This window comes from Macrotis lagotis, chromosome X (assembly GCF_037893015.1).
Source record: "Macrotis lagotis isolate mMagLag1 chromosome X, bilby.v1.9.chrom.fasta, whole genome shotgun sequence".
Lineage (NCBI taxonomy): Eukaryota > Metazoa > Chordata > Mammalia > Peramelemorphia > Peramelidae > Macrotis > Macrotis lagotis.
In genome coordinates, this window is record NC_133666.1 from 624,928,566 (window position 1) to 624,956,518 (window position 27,953).

General features: G+C 44.5%; 1 protein-coding gene across 1 annotated transcript; it reads left to right on the forward strand.

Moving 5' to 3' along the window:
• Nucleotides 1–1,786: 1,786 nt before the first annotated feature.
• LOC141500262 (venom factor-like) lies at nt 1,787–27,835 on the forward strand. Its single transcript, XM_074203329.1, has 41 exons — nt 1,787–1,945; nt 2,408–2,612; nt 4,400–4,562; nt 4,821–4,891; nt 5,027–5,115; nt 5,306–5,388; nt 5,541–5,628; nt 5,946–6,048; nt 6,135–6,252; nt 6,478–6,593; nt 6,853–6,993; nt 7,119–7,331; nt 7,521–7,721; nt 8,144–8,305; nt 8,394–8,523; nt 9,146–9,226; nt 9,455–9,652; nt 9,740–9,866; nt 10,214–10,299; nt 10,471–10,610; nt 11,810–12,016; nt 14,522–14,573; nt 14,866–14,952; nt 15,253–15,456; nt 15,878–15,953; nt 16,848–17,016; nt 18,056–18,151; nt 18,408–18,561; nt 20,367–20,536; nt 20,616–20,774; nt 20,958–21,017; nt 21,554–21,638; nt 21,876–21,918; nt 22,197–22,284; nt 23,133–23,219; nt 24,149–24,254; nt 24,807–24,896; nt 25,613–25,699; nt 25,863–25,946; nt 27,008–27,143; nt 27,461–27,835. Exons 1-41 carry the CDS (start codon nt 1,869–1,871, stop codon nt 27,591–27,593), a joined length of 4,965 nt encoding a protein of 1,654 aa, XP_074059430.1. The 5' UTR covers nt 1,787–1,868; the 3' UTR covers nt 27,594–27,835.
• Nucleotides 27,836–27,953: the final 118 nt, after the last annotated feature.

Sequence of the window (27,953 nt, forward strand, 5' to 3'; positions counted from 1 at the left end):
GATTTCAAATATTGGGAGAAATGGGGTGATGAGTGCAGGTCTGAGGTAGAATGGCTAAAAAACTAAAACAGAAATTGATCTCCCAAAGTCTACAAAGATGGAGTTAAACAGTGCTGGGGTCATAGATTTAGAATTGGAGGGTACCCAACATCCTCATTTTACTGATGAAGAAACTAAGGATAAATGACTCATGTAGGGTCACACAAATGGTATCTGAGAAAGGACAGAATCAGGTCTTCCTGACTTTAAAGTTAAGGCTCTCTTCACTCATTCTACTTAGCTTCCACAAGGTTCTGTGAAATCCAGGAAGCAGCAAGGAAACATGAAAAGGACTGTAATTTCCCAGGTATTAAGAAAGGGCAGAGAAAGAGGCAGAAAGGTGAATGTTGAAAACTATTTTTGAAGTGTATAGGACAGATGACCACCAATCCAATTAATTAAATGGAAGGCTTCTCAAGGTAGAAACAGAAAACAGATTTATTCCATTTCTGCAGAAATAGGGCATCACTTCCACCAGCAAGTCTGGTAGAGTGAGGCAAAATGGAAGATGCAAGACAGAATTTTATACCCTGTAATAAACAAGTTTTGACTGCATTTCCTCATACCTCCATCCTGTCCCTCTCCATTGTCAGGAGTTCACAATCTTGTGATCCCCCCAGGGTCTTTCTGCCTAGGAAATCTTGTTAAGGCAAGACATACTTCTTTCTTGACAACCTGTCCTGTTTTTGTTTTTTTTTTTGCAAGACTAGGTAAAGTTATTTTTACAGGGGTCTGCTTCTGTGAAGATAAGACCTTTAGACAATATCCTCGGGAAGGGGACAGTTTTACAATATTTCTTGAGACAGTTCAGAGGTCACTTTCCCAAGACCCTGAGAAGTCTTCACTCAGCAATTTCTTCCTCCCTCTCACAGTAATTGGAATAGTAAATAAATAATTTAAAATTTTTTCAAAAAGGAATGAAAGAGGCAGAAAGGGAAAGGAAAACAATGACAAGCAAAAAAAAAAGGGACAGAGTAGTAAAGAGATACTCCTATACGGCTGTAGAAAAGGTGCTTCTGTTAGGTTTGAGAGATGAAACTGAACAGATTGTAAAGTCTTTACCTTCTGCAACCTTCTGCACCCCCGGAAAATTGGTACAATTTGTATGCAAATAGGTTTAGGGTAACCACTACTGAACTGGTAGTCAGGAGGTTTTTGGTTTTAACTCTCATCTCTTCCCACTTTCTACCTGTGTGACCACAGGTAAGTTGATTTCATCTCTCTTAGCACCCTCGGGGTTGAATCATGTATTCTTTGTGGTCCCTTAAATAATTCTAATTCCTACAATCCTCTCTCTTTTTCTTCTAGTGTGAGATCTTCCCTCTGATTCTCAGTTTTCCCATTCCTAAAATGTAGCAGTTCATTAAATATTTAAAGGCAATTCCAGTTCTTCAGTCCATGGTACTTGGAAATTCCTTGACCTTTACTCAGGACAGAGAAGGGATAGTGTGTTGTTAAAAATAATAGTTGCCTGTGCTGGACATTGTACATTGGTCTCTGAGTCTTGGCCACTAGAAAGGCCCTTCCCCTGGGATGGATAGAGGGAATTTCCCCATGGGGGAAGGGAGTCACAATCAACTCTTTTCCAAACCCAAGAAAACCATTTTGGGACCAAGAATCAGCTGATAGGGGAGGATCTGTGAAGAGGACTGCTACTGGGGCTCGGACTGGAGGAGGCAGTCCACTATCCCACGGGGTTTATGGGAAACCTTCTCAGTTCAGTTGGTAATTAACTTGGTCTACAGGTAGAGCCAAAACAAATAACCAGAGAGCAGAGGCCCCAGAGATACCAGCCCACTTCTTCCAAAATCACCTCACCAGCCTCCATCATGGAGGCCCCCAGGATCCTGGGCTTGTCTCAAATGCTTCTCTTTCTAGGTCTCCCTCTTGCCCACTGTGGTTCTCTGTGAGTAAGGGAGGGGACGGGATGTGTCTCCTATTTATTTCATTGTGTGTTCCTCTGGTCACATTTGTCTTTCTTTCTGTCAACATGTCTCCAAGTTCTTCAGAGTCCTCTCTTTGTGATTGATTCCTTCTATATATCAGTGTATTCCCACCACCCACCATGTTTATTTCCCTTTGCATACCCCTCAGTTGTGTCTTCTTCATGTGTGGGTGGGATCCTACATTTTCTGAGGACCCTTCCAGCTCTGAAATTGTATGGCTTCCATTTGGGTTTTCTTTGAAGGCTTTCTTCTTTAGGTCTAGCTGTGAAAGTCTCCTTAGCATCCTCGAATATAATCCCAAGTGTTTTTCTCTCTGCAAGACTCCATGTGATTCTCTTGGCCTTTTCTACTCTGTATATTCATGGATATCCTTTTGTCATACTCCTCTCAGTTTGTTGCCCTCTGTATGTTTCCTGGTACAGGTACCTGGTGACCCCTCGAGTTCTATGGGTGGGGGGCCCAGAGAATATCATGCTCCAGGTGCATCAGGATCCTGAACAGCCCCTGGTCGAGCCCCTTGAAATACAGCTCACCATTTGGGACTTTCCCTTAGAAAGGAAGTTGTTATATGACAAACAACTCACACTCTCCCCAGACAAGAACTATATGGCCTTGACTCCTGTGATGGTATGTGGTGTATTGTGGTATGGTGTAGTTTGGCATGTTGGGTTGGGTTTGGTAGAGATTCCAAGACAGATCCTTTTTTGCTGCAGTTAACCTTGGAATTTCAAGTCTCAAGATTAAAGGTGGTTTTTGTCAAACCTTAAGAGGAACTTCCTGAGAGTGAGGTTTGAACTAAAGCCCATTCTAGGATGTCATAGAGTCTAGAGTCAAGGGACTGAACTATATGGTCTCTAATGTTCCAAATCTGTAAAGCTCTTTCCCCTTTTCAGAAGCCCTTTTCAGGATCCATCCTTGGCTTCCACTCCTCTGAGGGCTCCATATAGGTAGGGACTAAGTGGTTGAGGTTTTCTTATGTAGTCATTTAAATATCTCCCCCTACATGTAAGCCACGTCCTGGGCACCCAAGAAATCACAAAGCTGTTGACTCAGTTCCTGTCCTCATGACACAGCATCAAAAGAGGCACATAAATGAACACCTATTCATGATTTTTACGTGGTTGGTGTATTGAAAAGGAGTTCACAAAGATCCCTATAAGTCCCTAATGAGAAAGTCATTACTAATCAAGGAGGGAAGCAGAGAATCAGGAAAAAGACTTCTTAGAGTTAGTATGGACTAAAGGATGGGTAGGAAGTCAAGGAGAAATAAGAATAAAAGCTAAAGTTTAGATAGAATTTACTGTACTTGACAAGTATTATCTCATCTGATCCTCTCAGCAACCCTGAGAAGTAGGGTTTTTTTTAACATTTTACAGATGAGGAAACTGAGGCAAACAATAATTATGTGATTTGCACAGGGTTACACATCTAGCAAGAATCCAAGATTGCATTAGTACTGAAGTCTTCATGACTTTGAGCCTAGTGCTCTAGCCAATGTGTCAGCCAGGAGAGGGAGAGTACTCTGGATAAAAGAAAAAGTCTGAGTAAAAGTGCAGAAGGGGGAAGCATATGATATATGAGATGGGGGTCTAAAGAGAGCTTTTTTGGCTTGAATGTGCCTAGAATGATGGAAGAAGAGTCATATGATCCATGGTTGGAAAGAGAGGAACAATTGACTAGACAGAGATGTCAAGGAGAGCTGGAACTTTGAGAGACAATAGGGAAATACTTAAGTAGGGGACTCTTATGACTATTTTTTTGCATAAAACTCAAGGAAATGTATGTGGTGATTTATAAAAACATAAAGTACAAAAACAAAGAATGTATAAACCAAAGAGATTGAAGTCTGAAAGAGAAATTAGACAGACCACATAGAGTTGCTCTCTGCGAGGGAGCTGCATATAGACCAAAGCACAGAATCCCAGATTTAGAGTTGGAAGAGACAGCAAAGGAAGCTTAAAGAAAGGTCATCTTTTAATCTCTTCATTAAAAAAAAATCCATTTAACATTTGTTTCTACATTATTTACATTTCCTAATGTACTGGGGTGACAAAATGGGAAAAGTAGAAACATTTATGTGCAATGTTAAAAGAAGTGGAATAGCAGGACTTGGTAACTGATTGGATCTTAAGAGTTGAGGGGGAAAAGAAGGGGGTCAGCTAAGTGGCACAGTGGATAGAGCACCAGCCCTGGAGTCAGGAGTACTTGAGTTCAAATCCAGCCTCAGACACTTAATAACTGCCTAGCTGTATGGCCTTGGACAAGCCACTTAACCCCATTGCCTTGCAAAAACTAAAGAGAGAGAGAGAGAGAGAGAAGAAGCCAAAGATAAGCCTAAACAGAACCAGAGAAGTCAATGGAAAGAGTAGGTTTGAAGGAAAGGTACTGAGTTTGATACATGTTTTTTTCCCCAGATCCCTGAAAGCATAGTCTTCCCTCCACGACCAGGGAAGCAGTATGTGGTCCTCAAAGTCTTCTCAAAGACCTTCTCTCTGAGTAAAACAGTCTTGGTTGCTCCACATGCTGGCTATATCTTCATCCAGACGGATAAGACAATCTATACCCCTGAGCAGCTTGGTGGGTCCCACTTCCTGGGAGGGACAGAGGAGAGAAGTCTGATTTCTAGCTTTTGGAATTCCCAGAGGGCTCCCCTTTCTTTCTCTCCATCACTCAAAATCTCTGGAATTCAGCTCCCTCTAATTGTTTAAGGTCTTTGGGCTCTAGTTTTCAAACTTTAAGTTCTGTTTTCCTCACTGGCTAGGGTCTCTGGGCTCTGACTTCTACTGCCAAGATTTCTGGGTTCTGGCAATCAACCTATCTTTGTTTCTTTCCCAGTTCAATACAGGGTGTTTACAGTGAACCATGGATTAGACCCAGTGATGAAGCCATTCACCATCGACATTAAGGTTGTTTCTTAAGGGTCATGACAACCAGGTCCTAGGTATCCCAACAGAACTAGGGAGACCCTGGGAAGTATGTCCTAGAAGTAGGGGAAGGGGTTTAACTTCGGTACTCCTGACTCTCCTCTTTTCCCCCTCCAGAACCCCCAAGGCATCTCTGTCATCAACCAGAATTTAGGGGAAGAGAGTGGTTTCTTTGTGGGTTCCTTCCGTCTCCCTGAATTGGTCAGGTATTCCCTTCTCTGCTCCCTTCCCCAAAAGTTTCTCCCTCTGATACCCCCCCATTTTCTCCTTCCTCCTGCTTTTCTTCTTCCTTCCCTTCTCTCCCTTCTTCCATCTGTGGAACCATGTTGGGGGAATGGAAGTCTGGAGGAGAGGTTGACTAACCACTGGGTCTTGATTATGACCTTATTGCTTCAGTTTTGGAACCTGGACTATTGAGGCCCGATACCAAAGTGGGCCTCAGAAGCCATACACTGTGTCCTTTGATGTGAAGGAATATGGTAAGCAACTGTGTATTGTGCTACCAACATTAGACATATGGTCCCAGGTTCTGGGGTACTGGGTTTCTGGACTGAGGCATTGGACTCTAGGCTCTAGGTTCTCTCCTTTGAAGCTCACCTCTTCATCAACTCCAAATTCTCTTCCTTCTTAGTGCTCCCATCCTTTGAAGTCCAGTTGGTCCCCCATAAGACCTTCCTCTACCTTAAGGACCCAACATTGGAAGTTGATATCAAGGCCAAGTGAGCATTGCTACCTCTCATATTCAAAGGGAGAGATGCCTTACATGGGTTAGCGAAGTACAATGAGTCAGAAAGGGGGATAGAGAGACACTGGGTATTCACCAACCTCTTCTGCAAAGAAAACCAGGAAGACCCTCAGACACTTGGCTTCTGAAGCATAAGGGAAAAAGAGAGGTCCAAGATATTCTCTCCACACACCCTATGGCTAACCCAGAAAAACCACTGGACTAGAAAAGTGAGAACTAGGTCCTGGTAGCTCTGTGAGGTTGTGTGAGGGTACTTCAGAATCAATGAGACAGCCTTCTCTGGGTCTCTAGGTATGTGTTCAACAAGCTTGTCGATGGACATGCTCTGGCCATTTTTGGGATAAAACTGGACTCTGGCTCAATCACCCTCCAGGACTCACTGCAGCGAGTGAAGGTCAGCATTGATCTCCCTCTACTCCCCACCCTCTTCTGAGGCTCCCATTTCCTTTCTCAATTTTTCTTCTCTTCTTTCTGAATCAGATCTCTGAAGGCGAGGGACATGTTTCCCTCAGCAAGGACATCCTGACTGCACAGTTCCTGGACCTCAATGATCTTTTGGGGGCTTTCATTTTTGTTAATGTCACAGTATTCTCCTCTGGTTGGTGACCCTCTTACCTTTCTCCACTCCTCCTGGTTCTCCTAAACTTGATCAGAAGTAGGGGAGGAAAGAAAAGGAGGGGACTGAATTGGGCATAAAAAATAATTCAGTCTTCTAGGACCTCAGTTTCCTCATCTGTAAAATGGATCAAATGAGATCAGATCAGATCAGAACTTCCCTGCTCTCCTTGGGTCTGCTCTCACCAAAGGTTTCTTTGTTTCATAGCTGGTGAAATGGTCCAGGCTGAGAATTCAGCAGTGAAGATAGTCCAGAGTCCCTATAATATCAGATTCATCAGAACGCCCCATTATTTCAAGCCTGGAATGCCCTTCCACTTTGGGGTGAGGAGCCACCAAAAGCTGCAGACTTCAAAGACACTTTCCCCACATTCTAGACTCCCTCCTCCCCATTCCTTAGACAGAAGTCTCACTCCTTTCTAGGATAGACACTTCCTCCCAATAAAGAGACTCTTTTCAGGACAAAGACTTTCCTCTCCCCAGTCTAGAGACTCTCCCCACTTCCCAGCAGAGATTACTCCAGACACTACCTGATAGGACTGAGCAGTAATGTCTGCCCTTCCCCCACTCACCTTACTTACAGGTTTCAGTCACCAACCCTGATGGATCTCCAGCATCTGGGGTCCATGTGCAATGTGAAGACATCAAGATCCAGACTTCAGACCAGGGGCTTGGTTACTCGACTCTTAACACTGCAATCAACTTGGAAAGACTGTCTATTCAAGTAAGGACATAGAGTCCAGTCCCCTGAGATTGAAGGTGGAGTGGAGAGCAGAAGGAAGCCCAGAGGGATCTCAAAATTGGGAAGGGATGGTTTTATTCCCATACCTAATCCCCACTTCTCCCCAGGTAAAGACAGAGAATGAGCAGCTGCAGCCCCAGGAACAGGCCTCTGCTGAATTGACAATCCAGGCCTATAAAACTCAGGAAAACTCTGGAAATTTCCTACACATTGCAGTCAACACCCTGGAAACTGAGGTTGGAAAAAACCTTCAAATGAGCCTCAATACAAGGCACAAGAATGAAAACATGAGAGACAGAATCACGTACTTCACCATCCTGGTGAGGAAGGGTGTGAGGGCAGAGGTTTCAGGCAGCCAGAGGGCCTTCCTCATCTTCCCTTATGCCCACTATGGGAAGTGTTCGGTCATTACTGCCTAACGATGAGGAGGGAGACCTCAGAGAGGGATTGCTCCCTTCCCCTCAGAGTTACTCCTCATTGTGATTTCCCCTCCTTTTCTCTTTGCTCAGTTGTTGAGTAAAGGGCAGATCACACATGCTCAGATTGAGCGCAAGACAAGAGGGAGCATTGTAACATCTTCCATGATCCTCGTGAGCCCAGAACTACTGCCATCTTTCCGCATCCTGGCCTATTACATTCTTCCAGGCTCCACTCCAGAGCTCGTCGCTGATTCCATCTGGATTGATGTGAAGGACAAATGCATGGGCTCTGTGAGTCTTAGCCTCCCTTCTTTCCTTCATACCTGTCCCCCAAGTCCAGTGGCTTTGGTACACTCTCTGTTCTTCCCCAAATGCTAATTGTATGGGCCAGGCTGGAGGTCAGAGATAGAAAAGATCAGTCTGAGTTGGAGTGACCAAGGTTTCTGGGAGGAAATGAGTCTGGGGCTAGACTTTGAAAGTGGAGCACTTTGAGAGATCAGAGGGGCAGAGGGTCAAGGGATAGATTATAGGAGCAGGGTCTCAGGGGGAGGATTGAGGTCTGGTGAGGATCTGGGCCCACCTGGTGCTAGGAAGAATAGGGAGGAGAGGAAAAAACAAATAGGTCCCTTACAGACCTAGGGAAGCATCTAGAGAACTATATTTGCATACCCCTCTGTGCTTCAACTTCTCTTTACCTACCTATCCCCATTCAGCTTCAAATAGGCCTGAAGGATTCAGCTGATGATGGAGTATTGGAACCCAGTAGCCCGGTGAATCTACTGCTGACTGGTGATCCTAGTGCCCTGGTAGGTCTGGTTGCTGTGGACAAGGCTGTCTATGCCCTAAACAGCAAGCACAAGCTTTCCCAGAAGAAGGTGAGATCATACAAGGAAGTCCGGATACCACTGCTACAGGACTTGGCCTGAGACAACCCATCTTATGGTCTTCTTTGGTGCTCCATAGATCTGGGATGTGGTGGAGACTCGAGACATCGGCTGCACTGCTGGAAGTGGAAGAGACAACCTGGGCGTTTTCACAGATGCTGGACTGGACCTGATGACAAGCACTGGACTGAGCACAAGGGCTAGTGAAGGTAGGAGAGGGAGACTGCAAGAAGCAGTCAAAGGATGCCAAAGAGGTGGGAAAGTAGGCCCTCCACAGAGTCATATGATACTGTATAAAGAGCACTGGATTTAGAAACAAAGAATCTGGATTCAACTCTCTAGTCTTCTCTGGAGTTCTTGGGCAAGTCCTATTCTCCAATCTGGGCCTTAGTTTCTTCAGCTATAAAAAAGGAAAATTGTGCTTGATTGTGCTAAAATTCTTCTGGTTCGAGATACCATGATTAATGGGGCAGCTAGATGGTACAGTAGATAGAGCACTGATCCTGGAATCTGGAGGACTTCAGTTCAAATCCGGTATCTGACTCTTAATAATTACCTAGCTGTGTGTGACCTTGGACAAGTCACTTGACCCCATTGCTTTGCGGAAAAAAAAGATACTGTAATTAGGAAGGTGGCTGTGAAGGAGACCACACGGAGGAAGTCTGGAAAAGAAACTAGAAAGAGAATTTTGCTACCAAAAGGGTCTTTGGGCATAATGGGGAGGGCAGGTAGGTTAGGGGCCAGTGAGATACACTGTCTTTGGATAGGAGGGCCAGGTTGAAAGGACCATAATCTTAGCGCACGATTCAGAGGATGTCCCTCCCCCTCTAGATTGGGCATGCCCTCAGAGTTCTTCCTCCTCTTCTCGCAAACGCAGATCCCTGAAGATTCTGGAAAAGAAGAGACAAAAAGGTTAGAATCAGTCCTTTTTGGTGGCTGCTTCTTGAACCCATGAATCCCAAATCCTGGTACCCCCAAAGGACTGAACCTATAATTTACAAACCCTGAATCCCTAAACCTTAAAGAATTATTTTGGAAAGGGTGAAGGTGAAGAATGGGGAAAGGAAAAGATGAGCTTCTATGTTCTTGGCCTGTTTGGCCTCAGAATCATCCCTTCACTTCCCTTCCCTTCTCATGAAGTGAATGAATTCAAGATAGAATTGGAGCAACGCTGCTGTGAAGCTGGGTTTCGAGAGGGCCCCATTGGACTCTCATGTGAGGACAGAGTCAGCTGGGTACGCTATGGCCCAACTTGTAAGGCTGCCTTTCTCCAGTGCTGTCACCACAAGGCAACACTGGACCAGGAGGCCCAAGCAGAGAAACTTGTGCTGGGGACGGGTAAGGAGGAAGCCAAGAGGGAGGAAGAGGGCAAGCCAGGGGTCAGACAAAGTTCTTACAGGGACATCCCACACACATACCCCATAGTTGACGAAGACGATGATTTAGACATGGAGCTCTTCGATGACTTAGATTTGCCAGTGCGTACAGTCTTCCCTGAGAGCTGGCTCTGGAGAAAGGTCACTTTGCCTAAGGACCCTGCCCGAGGTTCAAGGTAAGACCCAGGCTCCCCAGAGACCCTTCCCTTCAATGTCTTAGCATCCAAAGCAGATAGTGTGTATGAACTCAAAAGAACAATTATAAACACAAAACAGTGACTGTGCCAGAAAAACAACGACAATGACCTTGATCCCAGGAAAATGATCCAAGCATAGTAACTGAAATATAAGGGTTAAGACTATGGGATTTGATTATGGGAGAGTGACCATAACCCTAGGATAGCAACTGCTGCCAGACCTCAACACCAAATCAGTAACTATGGTCTGTGAACAATTGACTGACCCTAGGACAGTGACTATGGTTCTAAAATGGAGATATCCTCTTCCCCACCCCATCCTCTAGTCTTGCAGCAATGACCATCTCTGTAATCCTGCCCGATTCCATCACCACTTGGCAAATCATGGCCGTGAGTCTCCAGAAGGGCAAAGGTGAGTCCTCTCTTCCCTGCATCCTAAGGTCCAGGGATTGTCCAGTCCTAGGTTATGTGAGGTCTCAAGGTCCCCATAAGGGCAGTACAAAAGCTACTGGTTCCCCAGTCCCAAATTCCCCACCCCCTCCACTTCAAAACTTATACACTTTCACTGTCTATCCTTGTTCAGGTATTTGTATCTCAGAGCCCCTAGAGATCATAGCCAGGAAGTCTTTTTTTGTGGACCTGAAGCTGCCCTTCTCTGTGGTCAGGAATGAGCAGGTCCAAATTCAAGCTGTGCTGCACAACTACCTGAAAAGACCTGTCCGGGTAAGGGGTCAGAGGGACCTTTGCACCATAAGCGAGTCATGAGCAAGCTCTTAACGAACTTTGAGTGCACTTTAGGGAGCTTTGAGCCAACGGGGAAGGGATGTGTTTGTATGAGTGAGCCATGAATGAACCCTGTTTGATCTGTGAACAGTGGCTAAACTATGGGTTAGCTGTGAAATTGTTGTGACCTTCCTTTACCATAGGCATGCATCCTTAGGCACTGACCATCAGTAATCGGCCAGACATTTCTAAGACAAGCCCATGGGTTGTGTTTGGCCTAATCCCCAAAGGTGCAAGAGAATGTTGAGAAAGCTCCTGGCTCTCTGGGTTCATGAGAGAGCATTAACAACCAGGGCAAGGTAGAAAACTTGGTGATGCAGTGGATTGGCAGTTCTTTATATCAATAAGGTCACAGCTAGGTTGCTCTTAGGTAAAACACTAGATCTGGATTCAGGAAGACCTGAATTTAAAACACAAACAAACTACAAAATCCTCTCTTTACCATTTAAGTGTCTTGATTATCTGGCCTCAATCTACCTTTCCAGGCTTATTCCACATTACTCCCTTCCATGGACTCTGATCCAGCCAAGCTGTCTTTTTTTATTCCTCAAACATAACAAACACTCCATCCGTCTCCTCTCTGCTTTGTACAGGCTGCCCTTCAAATCTGGAATGTATTCCTTCCTCACCTCTGTCTTAGAATCCCTTAATTCAATTGTCATCTTTGACACCAGCCATTTCCTGATCCTCCTGGCTGCCAGTGCCTTCCTCTCACCCCAGCCCTTTGTAATTACTTTCTTCATATTATGCATATATTTATATGTGTAACTGTTGTTTCCTTTTATAGGATGAAAACTCCTTGAGGGTGGGAACTGTTTCATTTCCATTTTGTAACCCCAGCTCCTAAAAGTGCCTGGCACATGGCAAGCCCCTAATAAATGCTTATTGATGAATTGATTGATCTGTAAAATGAGTAGGTTGAATTTTCGGAAGTAACTTCCACCTCTAATATTCTATGAGCCTAGTTTTTTGCTATGTGGCTTTAATGTGGCTTGTCCCTCTCCCTCCCTAGTCCCTACTAGACTGAGGTGTGGGACAGGTTCCAGACTGTCCCTTATTCTCCAAAGGGTGGGGAGTGGAGCTATTAGGGGACCCCTCCTTGTGGTGACAGTCTCTATCCTGATTCCCTTCCAATTCAGGTTTCTGTAAAATTTCCCTACAAGAAGGCACTGTGCAGTAAATCCAGTGAGATCCGACCCTTCTCACAGAAAGTCTTGGTGCCTCCAGCCTCCTCACAAGTGGTGCCGTTCACCGTGCTGCCTGTAGAATCAGGCAACATTGATGTGGAAGTCAGGGTACAGGGGAGCAGTGTCTGGGACCAAGTAAAGAAGACGCTCTTTGTCCGGGTAACAGAATCCCTCGAGGGCAAGTCCAGAAAGGAAGATGGGGTGGTGGGGAGATGCAGAGAAGCCCACTACCTCAGGCAGCATTGCTGCTGGCCTCTCATATTTACTGTAGATGTTGTCTTAACTTTCTCCAAGTCCTTTCTTGCTTGGGTCACTTTGATAATGTTCATGGGGAGATTTGCCGCGGACTATTAAACCTCACAAGATAAGCTCTATCAGAATAACTCCTATTTTCCCGTGTAGAGCACTTTGCTCTCAATATCCCCAGCAGGTAGAGTATATTAAAAAAAGCTCCATTGTACAAATCACCCCCTATATAAGCAGGATTAGATCCCTCAAGGCCAGTGGCCTTTCTAATATACTATATAGGACAAATAACACCTCATAGAAGCAGAGGGAGTAGATGGCACCAGTCACTTGAATTGAGTCTGTGCCACTGATGGACACAGTTTTCCTGGCAGGAAAGATTGGGGCAGAAATTGTCAGGCTACGTTGGTTTATGCTGAGGAAGCAGTTATCGGAATAGATAAGCTTCTGTCCTATAATAAATTGGAGTAATGGTTGTTGCCTAGAATCTGCTTCCCGGGCTAGTCCTGATTCAGTGCTACCAGAAAAACAAAGACACAATAGATGTAGCCCGCTTCTCCCCCCTGAGTCTCACTACAGTGGGGAGATAGGGTGCATATCCCCATGAAGATAACTAAGAGTCATCTTGGGGAAGAGAGCCAGCTCATCAGGCTCCAGTTGGGGTGCCTTTGCCTGTGATGAGAGGACAGTAGGGGAAAGGGACTCAATGGCTGCCATGGGCAGAAAAGACCTTCCAAGAAGAGGCAAGTCTTGTGTCAACACCCAGGAAGGGGAGGGGATTAAAGGAAGCTTAGCCACAGCAAAGTTCTCATTTTCTATATTCATTATTATTTTTTTTACAAAAACCTTTCACATCATATTTCAAGAAGTAGTCTTATCTTTTTAAAGGATTAAAATTTTCCCCATGAGGTCTGGGATAATGGAGAAATCACTTGGTTTAGAGCCGAAAGACCCCTGAAAAGCCAGCTATGCTACTTTTTAACTTTGCAGTCTTGTATAAGCATCGTAGGAGGTTATCACTAGTTGTCCTGACCTCTGTCTTGCCATTGGATTCTGATGACTCTGGAGGAGACAGTAAGGCTGATGATTTCAGACAGCTCTGCCTCACTCAAATCCAAATCAGTTGTAAGTCAAGACATCACCCTCCTGATGTTTTTGGTCCTTCTTGAGAAAGAAAGATGAATAATAAAATGGCCACATTTCAACTTAGAAGGAACCTTGGAGCACATTTAAGTGGGATCCCCATTTTACAGATAGGAGTTAACATGACTTAGTCAAGGGAGTACTTGAAGAGAGTCAGGAAGACTTGAGTTTGAATTGTATCTCAGAACTTAATGTTTTGTCCTTGATTGTTTTTTAAAGTTTTTTTGCAAGGCAATGGGGTTAAGTTGCTTGCCGAAGGCCACACAGCTAGGTCATTATTAAGTGTCTGAGGCCGGATTTGAACTCAGGTACTCCTGACTCCAGGGTCGGTGCTCTATCCACTGTACCACCTAGCCACCCCTGTCCTTCATTTTTGAAGAAGACCATGACATCAGGGAGGTGCTGCCATGACAAGCATGTGAATGGGATTGGAGTGAAGGGTTGCTGTGCTGAATCATCAGCCTCATTCTCCTCCAGAATCATTTGGATCCAGTAGTCAGATATGAATCAGGACAACTGGAGATAGTCCTGGACGAAAGGCAATCAGGGTTAAGTGACTTGCCTAAGGTCACACAACTCATAAATGGCAAATGTCCAAGCCTGGATTCCAACTCCATCCTTCTGACTCCAAAGTCAGTGCTCTATCCACTGTACCACCCAGCCGCCCTTGTATGACCCTGGGCAAGTCACTTTACACATCTAAGTCTCAATTCCCTTATATGAAGATTATAATAGCACTTTCCTCCCAGAATTGCTGAGGATTTAAATGAGATATTATGTCAAACATGTTATGAGCACAATATCAATATTATTATTATTATTATTATTATTATTATTAATATTATTATTATCATTAACACTGTCATCAGGAAAATGAGGCCTGTAGAGTCAGGCCTTAAATTACTTGCTCAAGATCACACAGGTAGTAAATGGCAGAGCTGAATTTGAACTCAGGTCATCTGACTCAATATTAAACAAATATTCCACTGTACCATGCTAGCTCTCTTTTGGGGGGGGGGGTTGCAAGGCAATAGGGTTAAGTGGCTTGCCCAAGGCCATGCAGCTAGGTAATTATTAAGTGTCTGAGACTGGATTTGAACCCAGGTATTCCTGACTCCAGGGCCAGTGCTCTATCTACTGTGCCACCTAGCCGCCCCATGCTAGCTCTCTTTGCCTCTCTGATCTTCACTTCCCCCAAATGTAAAAATGGGTAGGGGGATTGGACTAAATGACCTGTAATTTACCTCTTACATTATGGAATTCTTTTGACTACAGGCAGAAGGACAGATAGAGAGATTATCTTACAGCCTACTGTTGGACCCTAAAGGTTTGTGAGAACACCTGTCTTGGAGGTCTGGGAAAGCTCCAGGGAGAACACGGGTGTGAGGTGTGCCTGGAGGTCTGAAGGCCACCAGGTTGAAATACAGTGGGGTGGGGTGGGGCGAAGGATAACCAAAGGCCTTGACCATGAGACAATCTAGCCAGCCCACTAGGCTATGCCTTACCAGTTCCAAAGGCCTCTGTGGCAGCCTTACTTGTTTGCTTCCCTTGACCTGACCCTCACCTCATCTTGATGGGCTCCTGGAATAGGAGACCATGGAAAATTCATTTCTACCCAGGTGTCACCCAGGAGGAAACTGTGCCAAGAAGGAATTTTGAGAATATGGTTCCTGGCACAAATGCAGAAGTGTTTGTCAGTGTACAAGGTAATAAGAACAAGCCCATACTCATAGAAGCAGGATTGCTGGGCTGCAGATGGGACCTATCTTTCCTTGCTAAATGTGGGAGGGGGGACAGCTAGGGAGTGCAGTGGATAGAGCCCTGGAGTCAGGAGTACCTGAGTTCAAATCCGGCCTTAGACGCTTAATAATTGCCTAGCTGTGTGACCTTGGGCAAGTCACTTAATCCCATTGCCTTAAATTTAAAAATAAATAAAAATAAATGCAAGGGGGTGGTACATACATAGACTCTCATGATGATGATGCATCATTCCTCTTTCTTTCAAGGAGACATTCTTGGTGAGCCAATCCTTGGAGCCCTAACACCTTCCGAATTGCACAAACTGTTGCAAGTGCCAACTGGCTGCCCAGAGCAGACCCTAAGTTCTTTGGCCCCTCTGGTCATCCTAACCCAATACCTGGATGCCACAGGACAGTGGGATAAAATTGGGGTGGAAAAAAGAAACCAGGTGATGGACAACATTGTGGCTGGTAAGTGTATGTGTGAAGGGGAAGTGACTATTAGCTCCTCCCAACCTGGGTATGATTTTGCCTTGGTTCTACCCTATTCTAACCCATAAACATTAACTCCGAAGTCCCCACATTCCATCAGAATCCCTGCCTGCTCAAGTTTCCCAGGGCCTAGCATTTCCTCATTGACACATCTGCACCCAGACACTGACCCCTTCCCCAAGTTTCCTTTGGGTAATGTGAATCCTGAGATTCTTAGACACTACTTATAGTACACCACTGACACCATTCCTCCAAGTAAGACCATGATACAGGTACTGAAGCTGCCCTGGCCCGCTCAGTTATACTCAGAGACCATGACCCTCCTAACTCTGAGGCTGATACCTCCTGAGATTTCACTGAGATCTGGGACCTGAGACTGACTTCACCATCTTCCTGCCAGGATATGCAAGAATGCTGACTCATCGGAATTCAGATGGCACCTTCCACATTCATCGTGAAAGCCCTGGGAGCACATGGTGAGGGAGCTGCTGTCACTAACCCCAGGCCAAGGCTCTCCCCCAGCCTTTCACACACACACATCCTTTTAGAATCAGTATATTATGGGTGATATCAATAACAGAAGACCCATCAACATACCCCACTAGTACCTATGATTGCTACTGCTATCACATTAGCATAAGAGCCCAAGTTTGGAAGTTGGGAGAGATATGGATTGTTGTGATAATTCTGTTGTGTTAACTCACTGTATGAGACCTCAATTTCTCTATCTGTAAAATGAGGACAATAATATCTTCTCTGGCAAGCTCAGAGGGAGATAGAATAGGACAATTAGAAATATTTATTGACATCCTGCTGGAAAATGCATACGCCTTGGGTAAAAGGATGAGTAGACCCAGACTCTGATCTCAGAGGTCAGAATTTAGGGAAGATGAATAGATAAAGTATTAGCATTTCTGAATGCCAAGCTTTATGCTCCTGTCTTCTAGGAGCTTATATTCTAATGAGGGAGACAATACATAATGCAAAATGGGAAGGATATTTTTACATTGCAACAATCAAGAAGGAATGGAAATGAGAGGGAGGGGAATTATGGAGGAGGTCCTTCTCCAAATGGTGACCTTGGGGAAGAGAGTCCCCAGTGGAGAAAGAAAGGCTCAAGGTAGAGGTTCTCCCTGTAGTAATCTCTAAACCTGGCTGTAAAGGTTCAGGGAAAGAAATCAGCCTAGACTGGAAGGGCTCCCTAGAGAAAGGCCCTACAGACCCAGAGAGAAAAGTGGAGGTCACCAGGGCCTGGGCAGCCAACTTTCTCTTCATCATCCCCATGCAGTCCAATGGAACAGAACCCCACCCCATGACTGTCCTGCCTACTCCCCGGCCATGCCAACATTTGTACCTCCTCCACTCTGCAGGCTCACCAGTTATGTATTCAGGATCTTTGCTATGGCCTCCAAGTCAATGACCAAGAGTGGAATAGACTCAAACATTCTGTGCAGCAGTGCCAAATGGCTCATTACCCAGAGACAGAAAGAGGATGGGAGCTTCCAGGAAAAAGCCCCAGTGATTGTGAAGTCCATGCAGGCAAGCCTTTGGGCCCTGAGGACATAAAGGAGCAGGAGAGCAGTTAAAAGATAATGGTTTCTCTTGAGCCATTGCCCACTGAGTCAGTGTCCTGCCCCCTGCCCCAGTCTTGGATATTAGTTGTGGGGACTGGTCTAGTTCAATTCAGTTCAATTGAATAAACATTTATTAAATGTTTTCTATATGAGAAGCACTGGGTTAAGAATTGGGGATATAAACAGATGCAAAAGACAATGCCTGACCTCAAGATGTTTGCAATCTAATGGGAGGGGACAGTACGCAAGCAAATATATACCAATCAAGCTATATACTGGATAAAAGGGAGAACTCAAGTCTGGGCTCAGGGAAGAGATGGGGGGCCTTCCATTGGGTACTGTGTGCCCAGCCATTCATGGAAGAGGGAGATCAAGAAAGAGGTCTCTGGGCCCTTGATTCTTGTGATTTGGTCAGGTAGTATAGCTGAGAAGATCCTTAGGGATCATCTAATCCAACTCCCTTATTTCCTTATATAAAGACACTCAGATTTGCCCAAGGACACACTTGGACTGAAAGAAAAGCAACCAAGATTCAAACCCAGGTTCTTTTGCGTGAAATTTAGCACTCAGGACTCAGATATGAGACACAGAATGACACCTGAGAGAAGACAACATAAGTCAGTGCAGAGAGTTTGGGGTTGAGAATTAAGAGTTCTGGGTTAGACTCTAGCTCTGCCACCAATTTGCTGTTTGATAATGAGCAAGTCACATCTCCTCTATGGACCTCACTTTCCCCATCTATAAAATGAGAACATTGTATTAGAGCATTAAGCTATTCTATGACTATGATTGTGAGACTTGAGAACTCAGATCAGGTGTATCTCAATCCCATGTCTTCAACCAGATCCTAACCTTGTAAAGGTGTATAGTCTTGGGTTTTTTCTTTCTACCCATTGCCGGACTTGACTTAGGGAGATCAAAGCCAACAATTTAAGAAGTCTTGAAAAAAGGAGGGGTCTCAAACTGAGCCTAATGGTTTCCAACTGTTCTGCTTTTTTCCACAGGGTGGTTACTGGGGTTCTGAGGCCAAAGTTTCAATGACAGCTTTAGTGCTGATTGCTCTGAAGGAAGGCCAGATTCTATGTACCTCTGATGAGCTGGTAGGAGGCACTGTTACTGGCATGGTGAAACACAATGGGGCCTAGGGAAGAGATAAGAGTCTGTGGTCTTTTTGTGCCCTGGGTGGTGAGGTCCTATCACTGATGGGAGGCACCAAGACTGGCATTGATGGGAGGCACCAGGGCTGGCCCTGATGAGAAGTACCAGGGCTGGTCCTGATAGGTGGCACCAGGGCTGGGACTGGGTCCTGGTTTTGCAGGGCCAATGCCATGCCCTTCTGACCACTATGCCTCTCAGGATATGGGTTACAGTATCCAGAGGGCTAGCACTTTCCTTGAGCAGCAGCTGCCAAACCTGAAAACAGTGTTCAGTGTGGCCATCACCTCCTATGCCTTGGCCCTTGCAAACAGCCCCCGGGCTAATGACCATCTTGATGACTTTGCATCACCAGGTGAGTCTGAACATGCAAGCCTACCCTGTGGAATAACAGGGTTGCATGTCATCACTGACCTCTACCAAGATAATGTAATGTTCTAAGCGATTATTGGACAGCTTTGGGCAACTTCCCTTTTTTTTTCCTTATATCTACGTATATTTTGCAATTTTCATCCTTGAGAGCCTCCCATGTCTCTTGGGCTAATTCTCCTGAAAAATATTAGGCCAATTGGATTCTGCCTTTCCTTTCTCTGAATCTTCTCTGAACTCTCCAAATCCAGGGTGCATATCCTCCTATGCCTGGCTTTCCTTTCTTTCTTCTACTTTGTGATGGAGTAGTCAGTCCCCTGTCCTACCTCCTTTCCCCTCCTGTTCCCCAGGCTCCTATTTTTTCATTTAACAGCAACTCTCTCCATACTGGTCAGAATCAAGTATATAGAAGTAATTTCCTTGGTTACTACCTCCATCTCTCAGAGAAAGAAATTCTCATTAAGATTTTGCCCTGACCTATGACTTAATAGCATAATGGCATAATGGCATAATGGAAAGAGCACTAGCCCTAAAGTCAGAGAGATCAGAATTCTAATCAGATCTCAGATATTTACTAACAGTGTGACCATGGGAAAGTCACTTAACTCTGTTTGCCTCAGTTTCCTCATCTGTAAAATGAGCTGGAGAAGGAAATGACAAACCACTCCAATATCTTTGTCAAGAGAACTCCAGAGGGGCAGCTAGGTGGCGTAGTGGATAAAGCACCGGCCTTGGAGTCAGGGGTACCTGGGTTCAAATCCGGTCTCAGACACTTAATAATTACCTAGCTGTGTGGTCTTGGGCAAGCTACTTAACCCTGTTTGCCTTGCAAAAACCTTAAAAAGAGAGAGAGAGAGAGAGAGAGAGAGAGAGAGAGAGAGCTCCAGAGTCAGACACAATTGAAAAATGACTGAATAACAAAAGGACAAATGTCTTAATTATCAAGAATGAGCAAATTTATAAAGTGTTTTCCTTTGGCAGAGAGAAGTTCAGAAGATGAACAGATAAAGTTCCCCCTATCACTGTAATATATGCTTCCCTGCTAAGTTTGTGATCTGTTTCCCAAAGTTATCTTCTATTTCCTTCTTCTATCCAAATGATCTGGAGAATATTCCCTTGATAATTTCTTCTCATTCTCATCAATGGTGATCCAACTATTTTCCATCCCTCAGAAAGGATGGAGGCTCTTCAGGTGAGGTTCTATGGGCATCTGTTGGAAATCATTAGATTTAGAGCTGGAAAGGTAAATCACATACTCCAATCTTCTCATTTTATAGATGAGGAAACTAAGACAGAGAATTTTCCTTGGGTTTTGTACAGGGGATTCTGTTCAGGCACAGTTGTATTAGATGGCCTCTGAGGTCCTTCAGTTCTTTGATTCTGTGATACAATGTGACTTCAGGAAGAGCTTGGGAAGGCAAGAGGGACTCTTACTGATAATGAAACTGAGACCCAGAGTAGTCATAGAAAAGGAACATAGAACAGGAAAAATCCTTAGAGAACAGTGAGTCTAATTCTTTCATTTTATTTATAAGGAATCTAGTATCCAGGAAAGTGATGGGATCATAGATTTTGAGCTGGAAGGGACCTTATAGACCACTGTGGCCAAATCCTTCATTTTGTAGATAAGGAAACTGAACCGACAGAATTCAAATTCCTTGTCCAGGGTCACAGAGATAACTAGCATCAGAAACAGGATTTGAATCCCTCACCCATGGCCACAGACTGACTCTCCAGATGGTCCAAAGATCATACAGGCTATGTGGGTAACCAGTTACACCTCTTTCTTAGATAAGAGTCACTGGAGGGTAGAAAACGATAAGAAGTCATTGTATACTGTGGAGGCCACAGCATATGCTCTCCTGCAGAAGCTACACCTTAATCGACTTGAAGAGACACACAGCATCACCAAGTGGCTCATTGAGCAGCGAGAGCTTGGTGGTGGCTTCCAAAGTACCCAGGTGACTAAGGTGGAAGGTACCTACAAGGGCAACTAGCCTTAGCCACAAGAAATAATCAGCCCTCTCTTTTCTCCCACAGACCACAGTGGTGGCTCTTGAGGCACTCATCCGGTACCAACAGACCATCCCTGTGGGTGGCACCTCTGACATCCTTGTCCAGATCACTGCCCCTAAGCGGTCTTTCTCTGTGCAGTGGAAACTTGATCAAACTAACACCTACCAACTCCGCTCTCACAAGGTATGGCCCAGAAAGCCTTGGGCTTCCTTGCCAGGTCCTTCCTATTCCTGAAGCCTGGATTCCTAGGCTCCTGCCCTAATGACTTCTGCCTTTTGAGTGGATAACATTGAGTATGGAAACTATTGGGCTAGGTTGTTTCTAAGATTTCTACATAACTTTGACATTCTGCTAATTTGCTTTCAGTTCTCAGCCCAGGATGACCTAATCATCAAAGCTAGTGGCCCTGGGAAAGGCACCCTCTCTGTGAGTCTGAACTTTCTTCCCCAGGGTTCAAAGTTAAGATGTGGTATGGGAAGACAAGCTGAGAGGTTCCTGCTCCCCTGGAGTCTTCACATAGCTTCATGAGCTATCCCACCCTTCCTGGCCTGAGCCCCCAGACATCTGTCCCTTATCCTCAGCCTGGGATAAATCTCCTTCCCTCCTTAGACATCTGTCCCTTATCTTCAGCCTGTGATAAATCTCCTTCCCTAGTCCCTGAGAAGTGTTCTCTCAATTGTTTGGATACCTCAGTCTCTTCTAACATTTTCCCTCCTCGTAGCAATCTTACCCTGCCTTCAGGAGCTCCCTTCCCTCACCAATTAGCACATGAGTGGACAGGTGGGATCTGCCATTTTCATGGGGACATCTCTACTGCAACCCTAGAAATGAGAAATAGGAGTACCCTTCCACCACTACCCTTGTCCCACCCCAAAGAAAAGGCCCCTGCAATGGGAGAATTGACTACTGAACTGGATGCCCTGACCCCTCTAATTCTCCCCTCTCATCTTCTCATTGGCCAGATCCTAACCATTTACCACAAGCTGCCAGACAGCCAAAAAAACTCTTGCCACCCTTATCATCTGAATGTAACTCTACATCCTGATAGTAAGTCCTGACTCCCAACACTTCTAGGCCTTCCCAAAGGAAGGAGGCATTTCCATGATCTTGATAAGCCTGACATCCTCTTCCATTCCATCCCTGAGGGAAGCAGTCACCCAATCTCTTTCTGGGAAAATGGCAACATATTTGAAGGTCTCCCCCACTGCTTTGCAGGAGTAAGCACACAAATATTCCTAAAATCTCAACTTTTCCCCAGATTTTCTTTTATGGGTGTTTCTACAGAGAGAAGAGAAGGAGAAACCTATCATCTGAAGATCAAGGCAAGGTACCCCCATCTCTGTATACCTTTGTGAGGTAGCATGATTTCCTATCCCTCCAAAAAAGAAAAATAATCTATCCTGTCCCACCATAGTGCTCAAGTCCTTTGACAGTGAGACATTGACATTAAGACTGAACTCATTCATCCCCGGCTTCCCCTGTGGTGTCTAGTGACCTGTTTGCATCAGGTCCTCAGACTTGGCAGGAATCCTTTCTGACATCAAGGCCTCATCCCCTTGAATACTCCCAAGCTACCCAAGTCCCCAGGTAGCACTCTACTTTCAGATACACAGGACCCCAAGAAGCCACAATGACTATCCTGGAGGTGTCGCTGTTGACTGGTTTTTATGCTGATGAGGGTGACCTAAAGCAGGTGATTCAGAGGAAGAAGGGTGGGGAGGGGAAAAATCCTTTATTAGAAAGACAACTACAGATGGTGACTAATCAGAAATTGGCCCCATTATTTCTTTACATTCTCCAGAAGGGTTTGTGCCTAAAGGTTTCCTCTCCTTGTACCTCCCAGCAGTTTCTGAGGAAGGAAACAATAAACCAAACATTATATAGTCCCAATTCTACAGAAAAAGAAACTGAGACCTAGAGAGAAAGGGTGTAATTTGTCCAATGTCACATAGCAATTTAGTGGTAGAACTAAGATTATACCCTGAACTCCTATTCCTTGGACCCATTCCTCCTGAATAATAACACTTCCAAAGAGGGTATCTCTGCTAAGTTGCAGAGAATTGGACCTCAAGTTTCCCATTTGTCAAACAGTTTCCCAGACTGGTAATAGGAGTCTGATCTTGCTAGTGAATAGATATTTTGCTTTAATTCTGATGGGCATTGATGCCATCTCCATCAGGGTCTGGGCCTTGCCTAGAACCCCAAAATTACTGAGTCCCCCAAGCTTCTGAGTTCCCAGAATCTAAATCCTTGACATCTTCAATATCTACTAAATTGCCTAGTCCCTGAGTTTCCAACCTCCCAAATTTCTAATGTCTCAGAGGCCCTGAGTTCCTGACATCCCAAAGTCACTAGTGTTCCAGAGTCCCTGTCATGCCAAATTACCTATTGTCCCCAAATCATCAACATTCCAAATCTTTGATCCCCCCAAGTCCCCAAGTCTCTGAATTTCAATGTCTCAGAGACCCTGTCATCTTAGTCCCAATACCCCTGAATCCTTGATGTTAACAAGTCCAAAATATCCCTATTCCTCTATTTCAGCTTACAAGCAGCATTGAGATGTACGCCTTCCAGTATGAGACCAAAACCAGCTCCAGTAATAGTTCTGTCATTCTCTACCTGGAAAAGGTGAGACCAAACAATACAGATCACCTGGGAACTAAGATTCAATCCAAATACAGGAATGTGGCCACTGGCATTCCCAAAGCATGTTGAGGGACCAATTCCCAAAATACAATGTTTTCTGAACCATACCCATTAAGGTACTCTTGACATGTCTAATACAGTACTCCCTCTGGTTTACATTCATTAACACACACGGGAAACCGATACTCATTTACCCAGTTTTCTCAGACTTATGTCCATTAACATATAGTTCCCTCTGGTTCATGACCATAATAGGTGAAAGCAGCTGAATAACTTTTATTGTGTGTCCTTGACCTTTAATTAAGGGTCTACTTACTATATGCTAAGTACTAGGGATAGGAAGAAAGGCAAACAGCCCCTGCTTTTAAGGAGTTCACAGTATAATGGGGGGGGGGCACAACATTCAAAAAACTATGTTCAAACAAGATATATATCTATATATACAAGATAAATTAGAGGTAATCTCAAATATCCCTCTTTCCTAAGCACCCATTGGTGAATGGGGAACTGAACATGCAACTCCCTCTGACCCATACCTGTTGGCACATAGATACATACTTTGTACTAACCCATAGCCATTGGCACATTGGAATAAGTGAGGGCAATGGTGATTTCTCTAGCTAAAACATCAGGAACCCCTTCAAATCAAGATACAGATTTATGGAGTCCACCCCTTCCCAGGTACAACCTCTCCCCTGAATGTTTCATGATTGTTATCTCTGGGTCCACAATAGTTCCCAATATCTCATGTTCCTTGGTCAGTGCTCCCTGGCTAGCATCACTATGGTCAGGGTATCCAGAAGTAGAATCTTTTCTGATCAGCAATCCCTGCAATCAGAGTTCCTTATAGTCATTTTCTCCCATGGGGGAATGTCTGCCATGATCAGGAACCTATCTAACCCTTCTCCCAGCTCTCCAACCAAATGGACACTGTGCTTAGCTTCCGCATTCATCGGCTACTTCAAACAGAGCTCTTGCAAGCTGCTTCTGTCACCATCATCAACTACTATGAGCCTGGTGAGTAGGGACCAAAATGAGCGGGATTGATTTCCAAGACCTGGAGGGAGGAAGAAAGGAGGTGAGTCAGACTTAGGAGATTGTAAAATCATCGAGAGCAAAGCTAAACAGGGAACATCCAAAGTGGGGCAGAGCCAAGGGAAACATGGGATAATCCCTTATCTCTCAGATATTATTTGAGTAGGACCTGGAACTCTAGGCAGTCCAGGTCAGAGTCACCATCTGCATCCATGGGCATGAAGAGAAGGAATGCCTTAACTGAATGGATATCAAGGAATCACTCAAAGAGAAAACCCCCTTTGGAATGGGAAGGCTTGGAATACATACTGTAAGGGGTGGCAGACTGAGAAAATTGGCTATTGCCTGGCACTGGAAGCTGGCACAGGAAATCCAGGGCATTTGAGTTGTTCTCCAGGGTACCAGCATTCTGCCAGACCCACCTAAATCAGTCCAGGCCAGCTGAGTTCCTTGATTGTGGGAAGGCCACAAGACCCTGAAGGGTCCTTGGTTTTAAGTCCCCTTGTTTCTTCACCAATCCATGGGGAATGGCAGGGGAGAGATGCAGTGCCTTCTACAATGTGCCAGGAGATTCTGTGCTGATGAGAAGACTCTGCCACAAAGATGTATGCCGGTGTGCTGAAGGTGAGCTGGGACTCTGGTCCATTGCGTAGCGGAGTTGTGCCCACCCTAAACAAATGGGAGGTCCCAGTAATGAATTGAGTTCTGTAGGGGCCTCTAGAGATGCAAGAAGTAACTTCAGGAGATGCTCTCTCACAGGCACAGTTTACTGCAAGGATACATGGCATTGGGAACAGAATAATACACTGTAACCTTTAAAGGGCTCTAGGAATCATAAGGCTGGGAAGACAGCTATTTGGAGACATCTGGGTTGCACAGTGGTTAGAGGGTTGAACATGGAGGCAGAAAGACCTGAGTTCAAATCAAGTCTCAGACACTGACTAGCTCTGTGACCCTGGACAAGTCACTCAACCTCTTCTTGCCTCAGTTTCCTCATTTATAAAATGAAGATAATAATAATAATGACAACACCTACCTCCCAGGGTTGTTTTGAGAATAAAATGAGATATTTGTAAATTGTTTTCCAAGCCTTAAAGTACTATATGAAAGTTATTATTATTGAAGAGACAAGAGAAGACACAAAGTGACAAAGTTTGGGAGATTTTTGATTTTCATTTTCATTTTTTTACTGCCAGCAGGGACTAAAAATAATTGGGGGGGAAGGTGTCTGAAAGATTTGATTGAAACTGACATTATCTACTTGTCCATCTATCATCTGTCTGTCTGCCTAACTCTGTCTTTCCATCTGTCTGTCTTTCCAATTTCTCAAATGCATCCAGAAAAGTGTCCCTCCCTAATCAGTAACCACAATGGCATCAACCAGAAGGAACTTCAGATCACAGCTTGTCAGCCAGGAGTTGACTTTGGTGAGTTCCAAAGCCCCTCCAATAGTTTACAGTGGGAGGAGAGATGGGCACCTTTGAAAGATAGGGTGAGGTGGAATTCAAAATCCCATGAGGGTAAAGGTAGATAAGAGCTGGGAGTGAGTCCCTACACATTAGAGTTAGATGGCTTTATTTTTCCAATCAGTTTATAAGGTCCACTTGGAGGAACTGGAGAAGCTTGACACCTATGTCTACTACACCATGAAAATCCTAGAAGTCATCAAAAGTGGTGAGTTCAGCAGTGTGTCCTATCTCACAGGTCTGGGAGAGTCAGAGGAAAGATTCAAGAGAAACATATTGGGTTCTCTGAAAGATCAGGAACAGAGATGAGATTGGCCCATTGGGAGGGAGAACTGTTTATCTCCAAAAGGCAAAAGATCCATGAGTCTCCTCAAAGAGACTTGTTTTTTATGTCACCCATATGCAAAGTGCCATCAGTCTCTCTTCATTTTAAGATCATGGAATACAGAGCCAGAAGGAACCTTACAGATTTTCTAGTCCAACTCCCTCATTTTAGTCTGTCAACAGGTGCCAGGGATACAAAAAAAAGGGGGAAATAAACATTCCTTATTTTCATGGAACTCCCAGTCTCATGAGGGTTCTATGACCAAACAAGACATATGTCTCTATCCAAACAAGCCTTAGACGGGTTAAATTGGAGATAAATATAAAGGAAAGGCACTAAGATTAAGGAAGACTAGACAAGGCGTCTTGCTGAAATGGAAGCTTAGCTGAGTTTGAAGGAAATCAGGAATGCTAAAGCAGAGATGAAGAGGAAGAGAGTTCCAGGCATGGGGAGACCAGCAAGTGCAAACTCTGGGAGATGGAGTGTCTTGGGAAAGGAATGATCAAGAGAACAACAAGCAGATTCCATGGATGGGGACAAGGATGAAAAATTCAAAAAATTAGGAAGGACTTTAAAAACTAAATTGAAGATTCTCTATTTTACTCAGGGGGCAATAAAGAACACTGAAGTTTATTGAATTTTTACATTCAAAGACAAAGACTCAGAAAGGTTAGGAGACTTGTCCAATGATATTGCTGATGATCATATTTATGCTTTTCCCACAGTCTAAACAGTCAGTAGGATTTCTAATCCCAGAGTTCTTGAGGGAACTTGGCATCGATGGTAGAGTCTCCTTCCTTAGCCTCTAATTCCAGTTCCTCTAACTGCATTCTCCTTTCTCCAAAAGATTCATCCTCTTCTTCAACCCTCAATCTGATTGATGCTGACATTTACAAACTTCCTTTTAGAAGCAAAAGAACTTTCTTCATTTCTCTACCCTTTAGGCACAGATGTTGGAGTTCTCAACAAAAGCAAAAAATTTATCTCCCATGTAATGTGTTTCTATGCCCTTGAGCTGAAGGCTAATGAGACATATTTAATCATGGGCCAGTCATCAGATCTGTGGAAGATCAGAGATGAGTAAGTTCTAAGGATTGCCTTACTTGCTAGATATGGGGATTGAAGAGATCCCAGCCCAAAGCAGAGCTGGCTTACCTCTAATCTCAAGCCCCCCCCCCCCCATATGAAGAATTGTGTGAGCCAGGATGTTAAACATAGCTGGCATTAAGGCGGGGGGAGGGGAATTAGACCATGATCTGACTCCCAACCTTCAAGCCAACAACTCAAACCTCAAATCTGCAAGATGTGAGTCTCTCCCATTGGACAAGATAAAGAAGTCTTCCTTCTTCCCTCTCCCCACCCCAACAATCTATACCCCTTTCTTCTTGTTTTAACAGCTACAGCTATGCCTTAAGCATGGATACCTTCATCATTAGGTGGCCACAAATGTCTGATGTTGCTTTTTTGGAATTTCGAAATGCATTGGAAAATTTTTCAGAATTTCTGAGTATTCATGGTTGTGAAAATTAGCTGGGCAGGATCCAATGGTGCTCTCAGAGGAGTGATGAGAAATATTACTAATACCTCTTGTCTCTCAGCAGAGAGCTGGTAGACCAGAATGTGACTTATAATTTCAGATATGGAATTGTATTCATGTTTTCCTTGATCTCATTTTTTATTTGTTCTCTTTGGGAACATGGAATCATTGGAAAGTGATGATGATATCTAAAAACAGAAAACCTCAATAAAAACTTGAGAATTTAAAAAAACAAGTGGTGGTCAGCCTATTTCCTCCTAGTGACCAGGCCAGAAACCCATCACTTTTATTGGCCTGGGGTTCTGATCAGAAGGGATTCTCTGGCTTAAGTACCAGCATTCTCAGAGCTTTGG

Bases quoted from the DNA above. Each gene is read 5' to 3' on its own strand.
- LOC141500262 (XM_074203329.1), top strand. From the start codon at position 1,869: ATGGAGGCCCCCAGGATCCTGGGCTTGTCTCAAATGCTTCTCTTTCTA. The intron at 14,953-15,252 runs GTAATAAGAACA...CTTTCTTTCAAG, and splicing joins AGTGTTTGTCAGTGTACAAG to GAGACATTCTTGGTGAGCCA. The intron at 18,562-20,366 runs GTGAGTCTGAAC...CCTCTTTCTTAG, and splicing joins TGATGACTTTGCATCACCAG to ATAAGAGTCACTGGAGGGTA.